The sequence below is a fragment of the Phyllobates terribilis genome, unplaced genomic scaffold (genome assembly GCF_046119375.1).
Source record: "Phyllobates terribilis strain yellow unplaced genomic scaffold, ASM4611937v1 Scaffold_11__3_contigs__length_659146591, whole genome shotgun sequence".
NCBI lineage: Eukaryota > Metazoa > Chordata > Amphibia > Anura > Dendrobatidae > Phyllobates > Phyllobates terribilis.
The window spans coordinates 644,779,100-644,798,858 of NW_027362771.1; the positions used below are offsets into that span (position 1 = coordinate 644,779,100).

Sequence of the window (19,759 nt, forward strand, 5' to 3'; positions counted from 1 at the left end):
GGTGAGCTGAGTTCATTGGACATGACCTCGTTTCATCTTTATGCCGTCACAGAGAGACACTGAGGAGCGCAAGCATGCCTGAGCTTCTCAGTGTCTGCGGGATGACAGGCTGGATGGCAGCCTTCTGCTGCGATCCAGCCTGTCATCTCGATGTAGCAGAGCTGAAGCCGTCCTGGGAACCATCGAAAGGTAAGGATGATGTTGCTTTATTATTTTACTTTTATTGCAGGAGATCGTTGGCTTCAGCTGGAATGGGCGTGATGGTAAGTATGGTTTAATTTAGAACAATAAAGAATTGTGTGTTTATTTCAATTAAAGGACTTTATTCTGGGTGTTTGTGTTTTTTTTAACTTTGACTATGGGGTTAGTAATGGGGGTGTCTTATAGATGCCTCTCCATTACTAACCTGGGCTTGATTTCAGCTGGCATTATAAGCTGACATCAACCCCAGCCCTATTACCCCACTGCCACCGCTACAGGGCAGCGTGGAAGAGCGAGGCTAAGTGCCAGAGTTGGCGCATCCTATGGATGCGCCATTTCTGGGGCGGCTGACGGCTGGTGTTTCTAGCCTGGGAGGGGGCCAATATTCATGGCACCCTTCCTGGGCTATTAATATCAGCCCCCAGCTGTCTGCCTAGCCTTTGCTAGCTATTAAAATAGGGGGGACCCCATGTCATTTTTTTGGGGGGTCCCCCATTTTAATAGCTAGTAGAGGCTAGGTATTCAGCTGGGGGCTGATATTAGTAGCCTGGGAAGCTCCGTGGGTATTACCCCCTTCCCAGGCTTCAAACATCTGCCCCAGCCGTCTGCTTAACCTCCGCTAGAGAGTAAAATTATGGGGAACCCCACGCCAATTTTTTTTTTAATAAATCCTTTATTTTAACACTAAATGACAAGTACAGTAATCAACACTGTCACTGTACTTCTTATATATGTGACTGACATGTTTCTACCTATCTAATCTATGTGTGAAGCTCTATTCTTTCTGTTATAAATTGTCGGGTACCGGTGTATGCCGCTGCTGAATTGCCGGCTTTTCATGTTTCACTGTGAGCACTGTTCCCATCGATTTGGGCAACCACTGTAATGCCACAACCACCATGGCTGTGGCATTACAGTGAGTGGCAGACAATCCCTGCATGATGTGAAAAAATCCAGTTACACTTTTGGTGCACGAACAGTTATCGAACATAACCTCGAACAGCCAAATTTTTTGCAAATCGTTTGCGTTCCTCAAACGACTCGAACACCGCCCAAAACAGCTCGAATTTGAGATTGGCGAACAGTTCTAGTAGAACACCGCTCATCTCTACCCGTCACCTCCATTATCAGTATCTGGTGACCACCCGTCACCTCCATCATCAGTATCTGGTGACCGCCCGTCACCTCCATCATCAGTATCTGGTGACCGCTCAGTGCCTCCATCATCAGTATCTGGTGAGCGCCGGTCGCCTCCATCATCAGTATCTGGTGATCGCACGTCGCCTCCATAATCAGTATCTGGTGACCATAACTCCTATACAGGTATAGCTCCCATATACCTGACTAGCAGATTTATCCATTTCTACTGTTATATGGGGGTATTTAGGAAGGCAGGATAAGATTATCAGGCAGCACAGGGTGATAGCGGGTATTCAGGGCAGGTTGGGGTATCAGGCAGTACTGGATGGTATCGGGTATTTGGAGCAGGTTGGGGTAGCAGGCAGTACTGGGTGGTATCAGGCAGTACTGGGTGGTATCAGGCAGGACAGGATGGTATCGGGTATTCAGGGCAGGTTGGGATATCAGGCAGTACAGGGTGGTATCAGGCAGGACAGGGTGGTATCGGGTATTCAGGGCAGGTTGGGGTATCGGGCAGTACAGGGTGGTATCGGGTATTCGGGGCAGGTTCTGGTATCAGGCAGTACAGGGTGGTATCGGGTATTCGGGGCAGGTTGGGGTATGAGACAGTACAGGGTGGTATCAAGTATCCAGGGCAGGTTGGGATATCAGGTAGTACAGGGTGGTATCGGGTATTGGGGGCAGGTTGGGGTATCAGGCAGTACAGGGTGGTATCAAGTATTCGGGGCAGGTTGGGGTATCAGGCAGTACAGGGTGGTATTGGGTATTCGGGCAGGTTGGGGCATCAGGCAGTACAGGGTGGTATCAGGCAGTACAGGGTAGTATCGGGTATTCGGGGCAGGTTCTGGTATCAGGCAGTACAGGGTGGTATCGGGTATTCGGGGCAGGTTGGGGTATGAGACAGTACAGGGTGGTATCAAGTATCCAGGGCAGGTTGGGATATCAGGTAGTACAGGGTGGTATCGGGTATTGGGGGCAGGTTGGGGTATCAGGCAGTACAGGGTGGTATCAAGTATTCGGGGCAGGTTGGGATATCAGGTAGTACAGGGTGGTATCGGGTATTGGGGGCAGGTTGGGGTATCTGGCAGTACAGGGTGGTATCAAGTATTCGGGGCAGGTTGGGGTATCAGGCAGTACAGGGTGGTATTGGGTATTCGGGCAGGTTGGGGCATCAGGCAGTACAGGGTGGTATCAGGCAGTACAGGGTGTTATCGGGTATTGGGGGCAGGTTGGGGTATCAGACAGTACAGGGTGGTATTGGGTATTCAGGGCAGGTTGGGGTATGAGACAGTACAGGGTGGTATCAAGTATCCAGGGCAGGTTGGGGTATCAGGTAGTACAGGGTGGTATCGGGTATTTGGGGCAGGCTGGGGTATCAGGCAGTACAGGGTGGTATCAGGTATTCGGGGCAGGTTGGGGTATCAGGCAGTACAGGGTGGTATCGGGTATCAGGCAGTACAGGGTGGTATCGGGTATCAGGCAGTACAGGGTGGTATCGGGTATCAGCCAGTACAGGGTGGTATCAGGTATTCGGGGCAGGTTGGGCCATCAGGCAGTACAGGGTAGTATCGGCTATTCGGGACAGGTTGGGGTATTAGGCAGTACAGGGTGGTATCAGGTATTCGGGGCAGGTTGGGGTATCAGGCACTACAGGGTGGTATCGGGTATTCGGGGCAGGTTGGGGTATCAGGCAGTACAGGGTGGTATTGGGTATTTGGGGCAGGTTGGGGTATCAGGCAGTACAGGGTGGTATTGGGTATTTGGGGCAGGTTGGGGTATCAGGCAGTACAGGGTGGTATCGGGTATTCGGGGCAGGTTGGGCCATCAGGCAGTACAGGGTGGTATTGGGTATTTGGGGCAGGATGGGGTATCAGACAGTACAGGGTGGTATCGGGTATTCGGGCAGGTTGGGGTATCAGGCAGTACAGGGTGGTATCGGGTATTCGGGGCAGGTTGGGGTATCAGGCAGTACAGGGTGGTATTGGGTATTTGGGGCAGGTTGGGTTATCAGGCAGTACTGGGTGGTATCGGGTATTTGGGGCAGGATGGGGTATCAGGCAGTACAGGGTGGTATCGGGTATTCGGGCAGGTTGGGGTATCAGGCAGTACAGGGTGGTATCGGGTATTTGGGGCAGGTTGGGGTATCAGGCAGTACAGGGTGGTATCAGGTATTCGGGGCAGGTTGGGCCGTCAGGCAGTACTGGGTAGTATTGCTTATTTGGGGCAGGTTGTGGTATCAGGCAGTACAGGGTGGTATCGGGTATTCGGGGCAGGTTGGAGTATCAGGCAGTACAGGGTGGTATCAGGCAGTACAGGGTGGTATCGGGTATTCGGGGCAGGTTGGGTATTAGACAGTACAGGGTGGTATTGCTTATTTGGGGCAGGTTGGGGTATCAGGCAGTACAGGGTGGTATAGGGTATTCGGGACAGGTTGGGGTATCAGGCAGTACAGGGTGTTATCGGGTATTCGGGCACTTTGGAGTATCAGGCAGTACAGGGTGGTATCAGGCAGTACAGGGTGTTATCGGGTATTCGGGGCAGGTTGGGTATCAGGCAGTACAGGGTGGTATCAGGCAGTATAGGGTGGTATCGGGTATTTGGGGCAGGTTGGGGTATCAGGCAGTACAGGGGGGTATCGGGTATTCAGGGCAGGTTGGGGGTATCAGGCAGTACAGGGTGGTATCAGGCAGTACTGGGTGGTATTGGGTATTCGGGGCAGGTTGGGGTATCAGGCAGTACAGGGTGGTATTGGTTATTTGGGGCAGCTTGGGGTATCAGGCAGTACAGGGTGGTATTGGGTATTTGGGGCAAGTTGGGGTATCAGTCAGTACAGGGTGGTATCAGGCAGTACAGGGTGGTATCGGGTATTCGGGGCAGGTTGAGCCATCAGGCAGTACAGGGAGGTATCGGGTATTCGGGCAGGTTGGGGTATCAGGCAGTACAGGATGGTATCGGGTATTTGGGGCAGGTTGCGGTATCAGGCAGTACAGGGTGGTATCGGGTATTTGGGGCAGGTTGGGGTATCAGGTAGTACAGGGTGGTATCAAGCAGTACAGGGTGGTATCGGGTATTCGGGACAGGTTGGGGTATCAGGCAGTAGGAGGTGTTATCGGGTATTTGGGGCAGGTTGGGGTATCAGGCTGTACAGGGTGGTATCAGGTATTCGGGGCAGGTTGGTTATCAGGCAGTACAGGGTGGTATCAGGTATTCGGGGCAGGTTGGTTATCAGGCAGTACAGGGTGGTACCAGGTATTCGGGGCAGGTTGGGCCATCAGGCAGTACTGGGTGGTATTGGGTATTAAGGGCAGGTTGGGGGTATCAGGCAGTACAGGGTGGTATTGGGTATTAAGGGCAGGTTGGGGTATCAGGCAGTACAGGATGGTATCAGGTATTCGGGGCAGGTTGGGCCATCAGGCAGTACTGGGTGGTATTGGGTATTAAGGGCAGGTTGGGGTATCAGGCAGTACTGGGTGGTATTGGGTATTAAGGGCAGGTTGGGGTATCAGGCAGTACAGGGTGGTATCAGGCAGTACAGGGTGGCATTGGGTATTCGGGGCAGGTTGGGCCATCAGGCAGTACAGGGTGGTATCGGGTATTTGGGGCAGGTTGGGGTATCAGGCAGTACAGGGATGTACCAGGCAGTACAGGGTGGTATTGGGTATTCGGGCACGTTGGGGTGTCAGGCAGTACAGGGTGGTATTGGGTATTTGGGGCAGGTTGGGGTATCAGGCAGTACTGGGTGGTATCGGGTATTTGGGGCAGGATGGGGTATCAGGCAGTACAGGGTGTTATCGGGTATTCGGGCAGGTTGGGGTATCAGGCAGTACAGGGTGGTATCGGGTATTTGGGGCAGGTTGGGGTATCAGGCAGTACAGGGTGGTATCAGGTATTCGGGGCAGGTTGGGCCGTCAGGCAGTACAGGGTAGTATTGCTTATTTGGGGCAGGTTGTGGTATCAGGCAGTACAGGGTGGTATCGGGTATTCGGGGCAGGTTGGGTATTAGACAGTACAGGGTGGTATTGCTTATTTGGGGCAGGTTGGGGTATCAGGCAGTACAGGGTGGTATAGGGTATTCGGGACAGGTTGGGGTATCAGGCAGTACAGGGTGTTATCGGGTATTCGGGCACTTTGGAGTATCAGGCAGTACAGGGTGGTATCAGGCAGTACTGGGTGGTATTGGGTATTCAGGGCAGGTTGGGGTATCAGGCAGTACAGGGTGGTGTTGGTTATTTGGGGCAGCTTGGGGTATCAGGCAGTACAGGGTGGTATTGGGTATTTGGGGCAAGTTGGGGTATCAGTCAGTACAGGGTGGTATCAGGCAGTACAGGGTGGTATTGGGTATTCGGGGCAGGTTGGGGTATCAGGCAGTACAGGGTGGTATCGGGCAGTACTGGATGGTATCGGGTATTTGGGGCAGGTTGGGTATCAGGCAGCACAGGGTGGCATCAGGCAGTATAGGGTGGTATCGGGTATTTGGGGCAGGTTGGGGTATCAGGCAGTACAGGGTGGTATCGGGTATTCAGGGCAGGTTGGGGTATCAGGCAGTACAGGGTGGTATCAGGCAGTACTGGGTGGTATTGGGTATTAGGGGCAGGTTGGGGTATCAGGCAGTACAGGGTGGTATCAGGCAGTACATGGTGGTATCGGGTATTCAGGGCAGGTTGGGGTATCAGTCAGTACAGGGTGGTATCAGGCAGTACAGGGTGGTATCGGGTATTCGGGGCAGGTTGAGCCATCAGGCAGTATAGGGTGGTATCGGGTATTTGGGGCAGGTTGGGGTATCAGGCAGTACAGGGTAGTATCGGGTATTTGGGACAGGTTGGGGTATCAGGCAGTACAGGGTGGTATCGGGTGTTTGGGGCAGGTTGGGGTATCAGGCAGTACAGGGTGGTATTGGGCATTTGGGGTAAGTTGGGGTATCAGGCAATACATGGTGGTATCAGGCAGTACAGGGTGGTATCGGGTATTCGGGGCAGGTTGAGCCATCAGGCAGTATAGGGTGGTATCGGGTATTTGGGGCAGGTTGGGGTATCAGACAGTACAGGGAGGTATCGGGTATTTGGGGCAGGTTGCGGTATCAGGTAGTACAGGGTGGTATCAAGCAGTACAGGGTGGTATCAGGCAGTACAGGGAGGTATCCGGTATTCAGGGCAGGTTGGGGTATCAGGCAGTACAGGGTGGTATCAGGCAGTACAGGGTGGTATCAGGTATTCAGGGCAGGTTGGGGTATCAGGCAGTACAGGGTGGTATCGGGTATTCAGGGCAGTTTGGGGTATCAGGCAGTACAAGGTGGTATCAGGCAGTACTGGGTGGTATTGGGTATTCGGGGCAGGTTGGGGTATCAGGCAGTACAGGGTGGTATTGGTTATTTGGGGCAGGTTGGGGTATCAGGCAGCACAGGGTGGTATTGGGTATTTGGGGCAAGTTGGGGTATCAGGCAGTACAGGGTGGTATCGGGTATTCAGGGCAGGTTGGGGTATCAGTCAGTACAGGGTGGTATCAGGCAGTACAGGGTGGTATCGGGTATTCGGGGCAGGTTGGGGTATCAGGCAGTATAGGGTGGTATCGAGTATTTGGGGCAGGTTGCGGTATCAGGCAGTACAGGGTGGTATCGGGTATTCGGGACAGGTTGGGGTATCAGGCAGTAGAGTGTGTTATAGGGTATTTGGGGTAGGTTGGTTATCAGGCAGTTCAGGGTGGTATTGGGTATTTGGGGCAGGTTGGGCCATCAGGCTGTACAGGGTGGTATCAGTTATTCGGTGCAGGTTGGTTATCAGGCAGTACAGGGTGGTATCAGGTATTCGGGGCAGGTTGGGCCATCAGGCAGTACAGGGTGGTTTCGGGTATTCGGTAAAGGTTGGGGTATCAGGCAGTACAGGGTGGTATCGGGTATTAAGGGCAGGTTGGGGTATCAGGCAGTACAGGGTGGTATCAGGCAGTACAGGGTGGTATCGGGTATTCGGGGCAGGTTGGGCCATCAGGCAGCACAGGGTGGTATCGGGTATTTGGGGCAGGTTGGGGTATCAGACAGTACAGGGTGGTATTGGGTATTCGGGCACGTTGGGGTGTCAGGCAGTACAGGGTGGTATTGCGTATTCGGGCAGGTTGGGGTATCAGGCAGTACAGGGATGTATCAGGCAGTACAGGGTGGTATCAGGCAGTACAGGGTGGTATCGGATATTTAGGGCAGGTTGGGGTATCAAGCAGTACAGGGTGGTATCGGGTATTTGGGGCAGGTTGGGGTATCAGACAGTACAGGGTGGTATCTGTCAGTACAGGGTGGTATCAGATATTTAGGGCACGTTGGGGTATCAGACAGTACAGGGTGGTATCGGGTATTTGGGGCAGGTTGGGGTATCAGGCAGTACAGGGTGGTATCTGTCAGTACAGGGTGGTATCAGGCAGTACAGGGTGGTACCGGGTATTCGGGGCATCAGGCAGTACAGCGTGGTATCAGGTATTCAGGAAAGGTTGGGTATCAGGCAGTACAGGGTGGTATGGGGTATTTGGGGCAAGTTGGGGTATCAGGCAGTACAGGGTGGTATCGGGTATTTGGGGCAAGTTGGGGTATCAGGCAGTACAGGGTGGTATTGGGTATTCCGGGCAGGTTGGGTTATCAGGCAGTACAGTGTGGTATCAGACAGTACAGGGTGGTATCAGGCAGTACAGGGTGGTATTGGGTATTCGGGCAGGTTGGGGTATCAGGCAGTACAGGGTGGTATCAGGCAGTACAGGGTGGTATCGGGTATTTGGGGCAAGTTGGGGTATCAGGCAGTACAGGGTGGTATCGGGTATTCAGGGCAGGTTGGGGTATCAGGAATACAGGGTGGTATCAGACAGTACAGGGTGGTATCAGGCAGTACAGGGTGGTATCAGGTATTCGGGGCAGGTTGGGCCATCAGGCATTACAGGGTGGTATCAGGCAGTACAGGGTGGTATCGGGTATTCACGGCAGGTTGGGGTATCAGGCATTACAGGGTGGTATCAGGCAGTACAGGATGGTATCGGGTATTCGAGGCAGGTTGTGGTATGAGACAGTACAAGGTGGTATCGAGTATTCGCGGCAGGTTGGGGTATCAAGCAGGACAGGGTGGTATCGGGTATTCGGGGCAGGATGGGGTATCAGTTAGTACAGGGTGATAGTGGGTATTCGGGGCTGGTTGGGATATCAGGCAGTACAGGGTGGTATCGGGTATTTGGGGCAGGTTGGGGTATCAGGCAGTACAGGGTTGTATTAGGTATTCGGGGCAGGTTGGGCCATGAGGCAGTACTGGGTGGTATCAGGCAATACAGGGTGGTATCGGGTATTCGGGGCAGGTTGGGGTATCAGGCAGTACAGGGTGGTATCAGGTATTCTGGGCAGGTTGGGCCATGAGGCAGTACAGGCTGATATCGGGTATTCGGGACAGGATGGGGTATCAGGCAGTACCGGGTGGTATCGGGTATGCGGGCAGGTTGGGGTATCAGGCAGTACAGGGTGGTATCGGGTATTCGGGGCAGGTTGGGATATCAGGCAGTACAGGGTGGTATCAGGCAGTACAGGGTGGTATCGGGTATTCGGGGCAGGTTGGGATATCAGGCAGTACAGGGTGGTATCAGGCAGTACAGGGAGATATCGGGTATTCGGGGCAGGTTGGATTGTCAGGCAGTACAGGGTGGTATCAGGCAGTACTGGGTGGTATCAGGCAGGACAGGGTGGTATCGGGTATTCAGGGCAGGTTGGGGTATCGGGCAGTACAGGGTGGTATCAGGCAGGACAGGGTGGTATCGGGTATTCAGGGCAGGTTGGGGTATCGGGCAGTACAGGGTGGTATCGGGTATTCAGGGCAGGTTGGGGTATCGGGCAGTACAGGGTGGTATCGGGTATTCAGGGCAGGATTAGATTATCAGGCAGTACAGGGAAGTATCGGGTATTCGGGGCAGGTTCTGGTATCAAGCAGTACTGGGTGGTATCAGGCAGTACAGGGTGGTATCGGGTATTCAGGGCAGGTTGGGGTATGAGACAGTACAGGGTGGTATCAAGTATCCAGGGCAGGTTGGGATATCAGGTAGTACAGGGAGGTATCGGGTATTCGGGGCAGGTTGGGGTATCAGGCAGTACAGGGTGGTATCACGTATTCGGGGCAGGTTGGGGTATCAGGCAGTACAGGGTGGTATTGGGTATTCGGGCAGGTTGGGGTATCAGGCAGTACAGGGTGGTATCAGGCAGTACAGGGTGTTATCGGGTATTGGGGGCAGGTTGGGGTATCAGGCAGTACAGGGTGGTATTGGGTATTCAGGGCAGGTTGGGGTATCAGGAAGTACAGGGTGGTATAGGGTATTCGGGGCAGGTTGGGGTATGAGACAGTACAGGGTGGTATCAAGTATCCAGGACAGGTTGGGGTATCAGGTAGTACAGGGTGGTATCGGGTATTTGGGGCAGGCTGGGGTATCAGGCAGTACAGGGTGGTATCGGGTATTCGGTGCAGGTTGGGGTATCAGGCAGTACAGGGTGGTATCGGGTATCAGGCAGTACAGGGTGGTATTGGGTATCAGGCAGTACAGGGTGGTATCGGGTATCAGGCAGTACAGGGTGGTATCGGGTATCAGGCAGTACAGGGTGGTATCAGGCAGTCAAGGGTGGTATCAGGTATTCGGGGCAGGTTGGGCCATCAGGCAGTACAGGGTGGTATCGGCTATTCGGGACAGGTTGGGGTATCAGGCAGTACAGGGTGGTATCAGGTATTCGGGGCAGGTTGGGCCATCAGGCAGTACAGGGTGGTATCGGCTATTCGGGACAGGTTGGGGTATCAGGCAGTACAGGGTGGTATCAGGTATTCGGGGCAGGTTGGGGTATCAGGCAGTACAGGGTGGTATCGGGTATTCGGGGCAGGTTGGGGTATCAGGCAGTACAGGGTGGTATTGGGTATTTGGGGCAGGTTGGGGTATCAGGCAGTACAGGGTGGTATTGGATATTTGGGGCAGGTTGGGGCATCAGGCAGAACAGGGTGGTATCGGGTATTCGGGGCAGGTTGGGCCATCAGGCAGTACAGGGTGGTATTGGGTATTTGGGGCAGGATGGGGTATCAGGCAGTACAGGGTGGTATCGGGTATTCGGGCAGGTTGGGGTATCAGGCAGTACAGGGTGGTATCGGGTATTCGGGGCAGGTTGGGGTATCAGGCAGTACAGGGTGGTATTGGGTATTTGGGGCAGGTTGGGGTATCAGGCAGTACTGGGTGGTATCGGGTATTCGGGGCAGGTTGGGCCATCAGGCAGTACAGGGTGGTATTGGGTATTTGGGGCAGGATGGGGTATCAGGCAGTACAGGGTGGTATCGGGTATTTGGGGCAGGTTGGGGTATCAGGCAGTACAGGGTGGTATCAGGTATTCGGGGCAGGTTGGGCCGTCAGGCACTACAGGGTAGTATTGCTTATTTGGGGCAGGTTGTGGTATCAGGCAGTACAGGGTGGTATCGGGTATTCGGGGCAGGTTGGAGTATCAGGCAGTACAGGGTGGTATCAGGCAGTACAGGGTGGTATCGGGTATTCGGGGCAGGTTGGGTATCAGACAGTACAGGGTGGTATTGCTTATTTGGGGCAGGTTGGGGTATCAGGCAGTACAGGGTGGTATAGGGTATTCGGGACAGGTTGGGGTATCAGGCAGTACAGGGTGTTGTCGGGTATTCGGGCACTTTGCAGTATCAGGCAGTACAGGGTGGTATCAGGCAGTACAGGGTGTTATCGGGTATTCGGGGCAGGTTGGGTATCAGGCAGTACAGGGTGGTATCAGGCAGTATAGGGTGGTATCGGGTATTTGGGGCAGGTTGGGGTATCAGGCAGTACAGGGGGCTATCGGGTATTCAGGGCAGGTTGGGGGTATCAGGCAGTACAGGGTGGTATTGGGTATTCGGGGCAGGTTGGGGTATCAGGCAGTACAGGGTGGTATTGGTTATTTGGGGCAGCTTGGGGTATCAGGCAGTACAGGGTGGTATTGGGTATTTGGGGCAAGTTGGGGTATCAGTCAGTACAGGGTGGTATCGGGTATTCGGGGCAGGTTGAGCCATCAGGCAGTATAGGGTGGTATCGGGTATTTGGGGCAGGTTGGGGTATCAGATAGTACAGGGAGGTATCGGGTATTCGGGCAGGTTGGGGTTTCAGGCAGTACAGGGTGGTATTGGTTATTTGGGGCAGTTTGGGGTATCAGGCAGCACAGGGTGGTATTGAGTATTTGGGGCAAGTTGGGGTATCAGGCAGTACAGGGTGGTATCGGGTATTCAGGGCAGGTTGGGGTATCAGTCAGTACAGGGTGGTATCAGGCAGTACAGGGTGGTATCGGGTATTCGGGGCAGGTTGGGGTATCAGGCAGTATAGGGTGGTATCGGGTATTTTGGGCAGGTTGCGGTATCAGGCAGTACTGGGTGGTATCAGGCAGTACAGGGTGGAATCAGGCAGTACAGGGTGGTATCGGGTATTCGGGACAGGTTGGGGTATCAGGCAGTACTGGGTGGTATCAGGCAGTACAGGGTGGTATCGGGTATTGGGGCAGGTTGGGGTATCAGGCAGTACTGGGTGGTATCAGGCAGTACAGGGTGGTATCGGGTATTCGGGACAGGTTGGGGTATCAGGCAGTAGAGGGTGTTATCGGGTATTTGGGGTAGGTTGGTTATCAGGCAGTACAGGGTGGTATTGGGTATTTGGGGCAGGTTGGGGTATCAGGCAGTACTGGGTGGTATCGGGTATTCGGGGCAGGTTGGGCCATCAGGCAGTACAGGGTGTTATTGGGTATTTGGGGCAGGATGGGGTATCAGGCAGTACAGGGTGGTATCGGGTATTCGGGCAGGTCGGGGTATCAGGCAGTACAGGGTGGTATCGGGTATTTGGGGCAGGTTGGGGTATCAGGCAGTACAGGGTGGTATCAGGTATTCGGGGCAGGTTGGGCCGTCAGGCAGTACAGGGTAGTATTGCTTATTTGGGGCAGGTTGTGGTATCAGGCAGTACAGGGTGGTATCGGGTATTCGGGGCAGGTTGGAGTATCAGGCAGTACAGGGTGGTATCAGGCAGTACAGGGTGGTATCGGGTATTCGGGGCAGGTTGGGTATCAGACAGTACAGGGTGGTATTGCTTATTTGGGGCAGGTTGGGGTATCAGGCAGTACAGGGTGGTATAGGGTATTCGGGACAGGTTGGGGTATCAGGCAGTACAGGGTGTTATCGGGTATTCGGGCACTTTGCAGTATCAGGCAGTACAGGGTGGTATCGGGCAGTACAGGGTGTTATCGGGTATTCGGGGCAGGTTGGGTATCAGGCAGTACAGGGTGGTATCAGGCAGTATAGGGTGGTATCGGGTATTTGGGGCAGGTTGGGGTATCAGGCAGTACAGGGGGCTATCGGGTATTCAGGGCAGGTTGGGGGTATCAGGCAGTACAGGGTGGTATCAGGCAGTACTGGGTGGTATTGGGTATTCGGGGCAGGTTGGGGTATCAGGCAGTACAGGGTGGTATTGGTTATTTGGGGCAGCTTGGGGTATCAGGCAGTACAGGGTGGTATTGGGTATTTGGGGCAAGTTGGGGTATCAGTCAGTACAGGGTGGTATCAGGCAGTACAGGGTGGTATCGGGTATTCGGGGCAGGTTGAGCCATCAGGCAGTATAGGGTGGTATCGGGTATCAGATAGTACAGGGAGGTATCGGGTATTCGGGCAGGTTGGGGTTTCAGGCAGTACAGGGTGGTATTGGTTATTTGGGGCAGTTTGGGGTATCAGGCAGCACAGGGTGGTATTGGGTATTTGGGGCAAGTTGGGGTATCAGGCAGTACAGGGTGGTATCGGGTATTCAGGGCAGGTTGGGGTATCAGTCAGTACAGGGTGGTATCAGGCAGTACAGGGTGGTATCGGGTATTCGGGGCAGGTTGGGGTATCAGGCAGTATAGGGTGGTATCGGGTATTTGGGGCAGGTTGCGGTATCAGGCAGTACAGGGTGGTATCAGGCAGTACAGGGGGGTATCGGGCAGTACTGGGTGGTATCAGGCAGTACAGGGTGGTATCGGGTATTGGGGCAGGTTGGGGTATCAGGCAGTACTGGGTGGTATCAGGCAGTACAGGGTGGTATCGGGTATTCGGGACAGGTTGGGGTATCAGGCAGTAGAGGGTGGTATCGGGTATTGGGGCAGGTTGGGTTATCAGGCAGTACAGGGTGGTATCAGGCAGTACAGGGTGGTATTGGGTATTTGGGGCAGGTTGGGCCATTAGGCTGTACAGGGTGGTATCAGGTATTCGGGGCAGGTTGGTTATCACGCAGTACAGGGTGGTATCAAGTATTCGGGGCAGGTTGGGCCATCAGGCAGTACAGGGTGGTTTCGGGTATTCGGTAAAGGTTGGGGTATCAGGCAGTACAGGGTGGTATAGGGTATTAAGGGCAAGTTGGGGTATCAGGCAGTACAGGGTGGTATCAGGCAGTACAGGGTGGTATTGGGTATTCGGCGCAGGTTGGTTATCAGGCAGTACAGGGTGGTATCGGGTATTCGGGGCAGGTTGGGCCATCAGGCAGTACAGGGTGGTATTGGGTATTCGGGCACGTTGGGGTGTCAGGCAGTACAGGGTGGTATTGGGTATTCGGGCAGGTTGGGGTATCAGGCAGTACAGGGATGTATCAGGCAGTACACGGTGGTATCAGGCAGTACAGGGTGGTATCAGGTATTCGGGGCAGTTTGGGCCATCAGGCATTACAAGGTGGTATCAGGCAGTACAGGATGGTATCGGGTATTCGGGGCAGGTTGTGGTATGAGACAGTACAAGGTGGTATCGAGTATTCGCGGCAGGTTGGGGTATCAAGCAGGACAGGGTGGTATCGGGTATTCGGGGCAGGATGGGGTATCAGGTAGTACAGGGTGATAGTGGGTATTCGGGGCTGGTTGGGATATCAGGCAGTACAGGGTGGTATCGGGTATTTGGGGCAGGTTGGGGTATCAGGCAGTACAGGGTGGTATTAGGTATTCGGGGCAGGTTGGGACATGAGGCAGTACTGGGTGGTATCAGGCAATACAGGGTGGTATCGGGTATTCGGGGCAGGTTGGGGTATCAGGCAGTACAGGCTGATATCGGGTATTCGGGGCAGGTTGGGGTATCAGGCAGTACAGGGTGGTATTAGGTATTCGGGGCAGGTTGGGACATGAGGCAGTACTGGGTGGTATCAGGCAATACAGGGTGGTATCGAGTATTCGCGGCAGGTTGGGGTATCAAGCAGGACAGGGTGGTATCGGGTATTCGGGGCAGGATGGGGTATCAGGTAGTACAGGGTGATAGTGGGTATTCGGGGCTGGTTGGGATATCAGGCAGTACAGGGTGGTATCGGGTATTTGGGGCAGGTTGGGGTATCAGGCAGTACAGGGTGGTATTAGGTATTCGGGGCAGGTTGGGACATGAGGCAGTACTGGGTGGTATCAGGCAATACAGGGTGGTATCGGGTATTCGGGGCAGGTTGGGGTATCAGGCAGTACAGGCTGATATCGGGTATGCGGGCAGGTTGGGGTATCAGGCAGTACAGGGTGGTATCGGGTATTCGGGGCAGGTTGGGATATCGGGCAGTACAGGGTGGTATCAGGCAGTACAGGGTGGTATCAGGCAGTACAGGGTGGTATCGGGTATTCGGGGCAGGTTGGATTGTCAGGCAGTACAGGGTGGCATCAGGCAGTACAGGGTGGTATCGGGTATTCAGGGCAGGTTGGGGTATCGGGCAGTACAGGGTGGCATCAGGCAGTACAGGGTGGTATCGGGTATTCGGGGCAGGTTGGATTGTCAGGCAGTACTGGGTGGTATCAGGCAGTACAGGGTGGTATCGGGTATTCGGGGCAGGTTGGGTTATCAGGCAGTACAGGGTGGTATCAGGCAGTACAGGGTGGTATCGGGTATTCGGGGCAGGTTGGTATCAGGCAGTACTGGGTGGTATCGGGTATTCGGGGCAGGTTGGGGTATCAGGCAGTACAGGGAGGTATCGGGTATTTGGGGCAGGTTGGGGTATCAGGCAGTACAAGGTGGTATCAGGCAGTACAGGGTGGTATCGGGTATTCGGGGCAGGTTAGGATATCAGGCAGTACAGGGTGGTATCAGGCAGTACAGGGTGGTATTGGGTATTCTGGGAAGGTTGGGGTATCAGGCAGTACAGGATGGTATCAGGCAGTACTGGGTGGTATCGGGTATTGGGAGCAGGTTAGGGTATCAGGCAGTACAGGGTGGTATCGGGTATTCGGAGCAGGTTGGGGTATCAGGCAGTACTGGGTGGTATCAGGCAGTACTGGGAGGTATCGGGTATTCGGAGCAGGTTGGGGTATCAGGCAGTACTGGGTGGTATCAGGCAGTACTGGGTGGTATCGGGTATTCAGAGCAGGTTAGGGTATCAGGCAGTACTGGGTGGTATCAGGAAATACTGGATGGTATCAGGTATTCGGAGCAAGTTGGGGTATCAGGCAGTACTGGGTGGTATCAGGCAGTACTGGATGGTATCGGGTATTCGGAGCAGGTTAGGGTATTAGGCAGTACAGGGTGGTATCAGGCAGTACAGGGTGGTAGGCAGTACTGGGTGGTATCAGGCAGTAATGGTGGTATCAGGCAGTACTGGGTGGTATCGGGTATTCAGAGCAGGTTAGGGTATCAGGCAGTACAGGGTGTTATCAGGAAATACTGGGTGGTATCGGATATTCGGAGCAGGTTGGGGTATCAGGCAGTACTGGGTGGTATCAGGCAGTACTGGATGGTATCGGGTATTCGGAGCAGGTTGGGGTATCAGGCAGTACTGGGTGGTATCAGGCAGTACTGGGTGGTATCAGGCAGTACTGGGTGGTATCAGGCAGTAATGGATGATATCGGGTATTCGGAGCAGGTTGGGGTATCAGGCAGTACTGGGTGGTATCAGGCAGTACTGGGTGGTATCAGGCAGTACTGGGTGGTATCAGGCAGTAATGGATGGTATCGGGTATTCGGAGCAGGTTGGGGTATCAGGCAGTACTGGGTGGTATGAGGCAGTACTGGGTGGTATGAGGCAGTACTGGGTGGTATCAGGCAGTACTGGGTGGTATCAGGTATTCGGGGCAGGTTGGGGTATCAGGCAGTACTGTGTGGTATCAGGCAGTACTGGGTGGTATCAGGTATTGGGGCAGGTTGGGGTATCAGGCAGTACTGGGTGGTATCAGGCAGTACTGGGTGGTATCAGGTATTCGGAGCAGGTTGGGGTATCAGGCAGTACTGGGTGGTATCAGGCAGTACTGGGTGGTATCAGGCAGTAATGGATGGTATCGGGTATTCGGAGCAGGTTGGGGTATCAGGCAGTACTGGGTGGTATCAGGCAGTAATGGATGGTATCGGGTATTCGGAGCAGGTTGGGGTATCAGGCAGTACTGGGTGGTATCAGGCAGTAATGGATGGTATCGGGTATTCGGAGCAGGTTGGGGTATCAGGCAGTACTGGGTGGTATCAGGCAGTACTGGGTGGTATCGGGTATTCGGGGCAGGTTGGGGTATCAGGCAGTACTGGGTGTTATCAGGCAGTACTGGGTGGTATCAGATATTTGGGGTTGTTTCTCTCTCACAGACGCCACTTCTTCTTTTGATAACTTTATTATCTGCTACCTTCTTGCTGCTGTGGCTGGTAGCCGCTCGTCCTACCCGGTCTCGGCGGTCCGCTGTATCATGCCCAGTGCGTCCCACAGCCAGTCCTTCTGATACTCCGGCAGGGCTAAGTGGCGGATGAAGTCCTTGGTCTTGGCCACACTCTCATGGACATTGGTGCAGCGCCGCAGCTGGTTCAGACACTCCTCCCAGACCTGCACCACCGCCGCGTCCTCCTCCACGCTGCTGCCGGGACGGTCACAGTACATAGGGTTCTCCTCGGTGTCATAACTGCTCATGATATACAGACAGTTCCGGGTCGAGGAGATACGGCGGGCACAAACCGGAATCTGCCAGGAGAAGCGGGACATTATGTACAGCAGTCCTATGTAACACCACAGATAACACAGTGATAGCACAGCACATTACCGTCAGTCCTATGTAACACCGCAGATAACACAGTGATAGCACAGCACATTACAGACAGTCCTATGTAACACCGCAGATAACACAGTGATAGCACAGCACATTACTGACAGTCCTATGTAACACCTCAGATAACACAGTGATAGCACAGCACATTACAGACAGTCCTATGTAACACTGCAGATAACATAGTGATAGCACAGCACATTACAGACAGTCCTATGTAACACTGCAGATAACACAATGATAGCACAGCACATTACTGACAGTCCTATGTAACACCACAGATAACATAGTGATAGCATAGCACATTACAGACAGTCCTATGTAACACTGCAGATAACAGTGATAGCACAGCACATTACCGACAGTCCTATGTAACACTGCAGATAACATAGTGATAGCACAGCACATTACAGGCAGTCCAATGTAACACCGCAGATAACACAGTGATAGCATAGCACATTACCGACAGTCCTATGTAACACTGCAGATAACACAGTGATTGCATAGCACATTACCGACAGTCCTATGTAACACTGTAGATAACAGTGATAGCACAGCACATTACCGACAGTCCTATGTAACACTGCAGATAACATAGTGATAGCACAGCACATTACAGACAGTCCTATGTAACACCGCAGATAACACAGTGATAGCATAGCACATTACCGACAGTCCTATGTAACACCGCAGATAACACAGTGATTGCATAGCACATTAGCGACAGTCCTATGTAACACTGCAGATAACAGTGATAGCACAGCACATTACAGACAGTCCTATGTAACACCGCAGATAACACAGTGATAGCATAGCACATTACCGACAGTCCTATGTAACACTGCAGATAACAGTGATAGCACAGCACATTACAGACAGTCCTATGTAACACCGCAGATAACACAGTGATAGCATAGCACATTACAGACAGTCCTATGTAACACTGCAGATAACACAATGATAGCACAGCACATTACCGACAGTCCTATGTAACACTCCAGTTAACACAGTGATAGCACAGCACATTACCGACAGTCCTATGTAACACCGCAGATAACACAGGGATAGCATAGCACATTACAGACAGTCCTATGTAACACTGCAGATAACACAGTGATAGCACAGCACGTTACCGACAGCCCTATGTAACGCTGCAGATAACACAATAGCACAGCACATTACAGACAGTCCTATGTAACATCGCAGATAACACAATGATAGCACAGCACATTACAGACAGTCCTATGTAACATCGCAGATAACACAGTGATAGCACAGCACGTTACCGACAGTCCTATGTAACACTGCAGATAACATAGTGATAGCACAGCACATTACAGACAGTCCTATGTAACACCGCAGATAACACAGTGATAGCACAGCACATTACCGTCAGTACTATGTAACACTGCAGATAACAGTGATAGCACAGCACATTACAGACAGTCCTATGTAACACTGCAGTAAACATAGTGATAGCACAGCACATTACCGACAGTCCTATGTAACACTGCAGATAACATAGTGATAGCACAGCACATTACAGACAGTCCTATGTAACGCTGCAGATAACATAGTGATAGCACAGCACATTACAGGCAGTCCTATGTAACACCGCAGATAACACAGTGATAGCATAGCACATTACCGACAGTCCTATGTAGCACTGCAGATAACACAGTGATTGCATAGCACATTACCGACAGTCCTATGTAACACTGCAGATAACAGTGATAGCACAGCACATTACCGACAGTCCTATGTAACACTGCAGATAACATAGTGATAGCACAGCACATTACAGACAGTCCTATGTAACACCGCAGATAACACAGTGATAGCATAGCACATTACCGACAGTCCTATGTAACACCGCAGATAACACAGTGATTGCACAGCACATTACAGACAGTCCTATGTAACACCTCAGATAACATAGTGATAGCACAGCACATTACAGACAGTCCTATGTAACACTGCAGATAACACAATGATAGCACAGCACATTACAGACAGTCCTATGTAACACTGCAGATAACAGTGATAGCACAGCACATTACAGACAGTCCTATGTAACACCGCAGATAACACAGTGATAGCATAGCACATTACCGACAGTCCTATGTAACACTGCAGATAACACAGTGATTGCATAGCACATTACCGACAGTCCTATGTAACACTGCAGATAACAGTGATAGCACAGCACATTACCGACAGTCCTATGTAACACTGCAGATAACATAGTGATAGCACAGCACATTACAGACAGTCCTATGTAACACCGCAGATAACACAGTGATAGCATAGCACATTACCGACAGTCCTATGTAACACCGCAGATAACACAGTGATTGCACAGCACATTACAGACAGTCCTATGTAACACCTCAGATAACACAGTGATAGCAT

At 52.8% G+C, this 19,759-nt stretch overlaps 1 protein-coding gene across 1 annotated transcript in view; it reads right to left on the reverse strand.

Annotated features, from left to right (window-relative positions):
• The window catches only part of FBXO24 (F-box protein 24), a 181,071-nt gene that overhangs the window by 27,286 nt on the left and 134,026 nt on the right, over nt 1–19,759 (reverse strand). Inside the window, exon 11 of the mRNA XM_073655006.1 lies at nt 16,973–17,265. Within this exon, the coding sequence (XP_073511107.1) occupies nt 16,973–17,265 (293 nt within the window). The remainder of the gene's footprint in view (nt 1–16,972; nt 17,266–19,759) is intronic.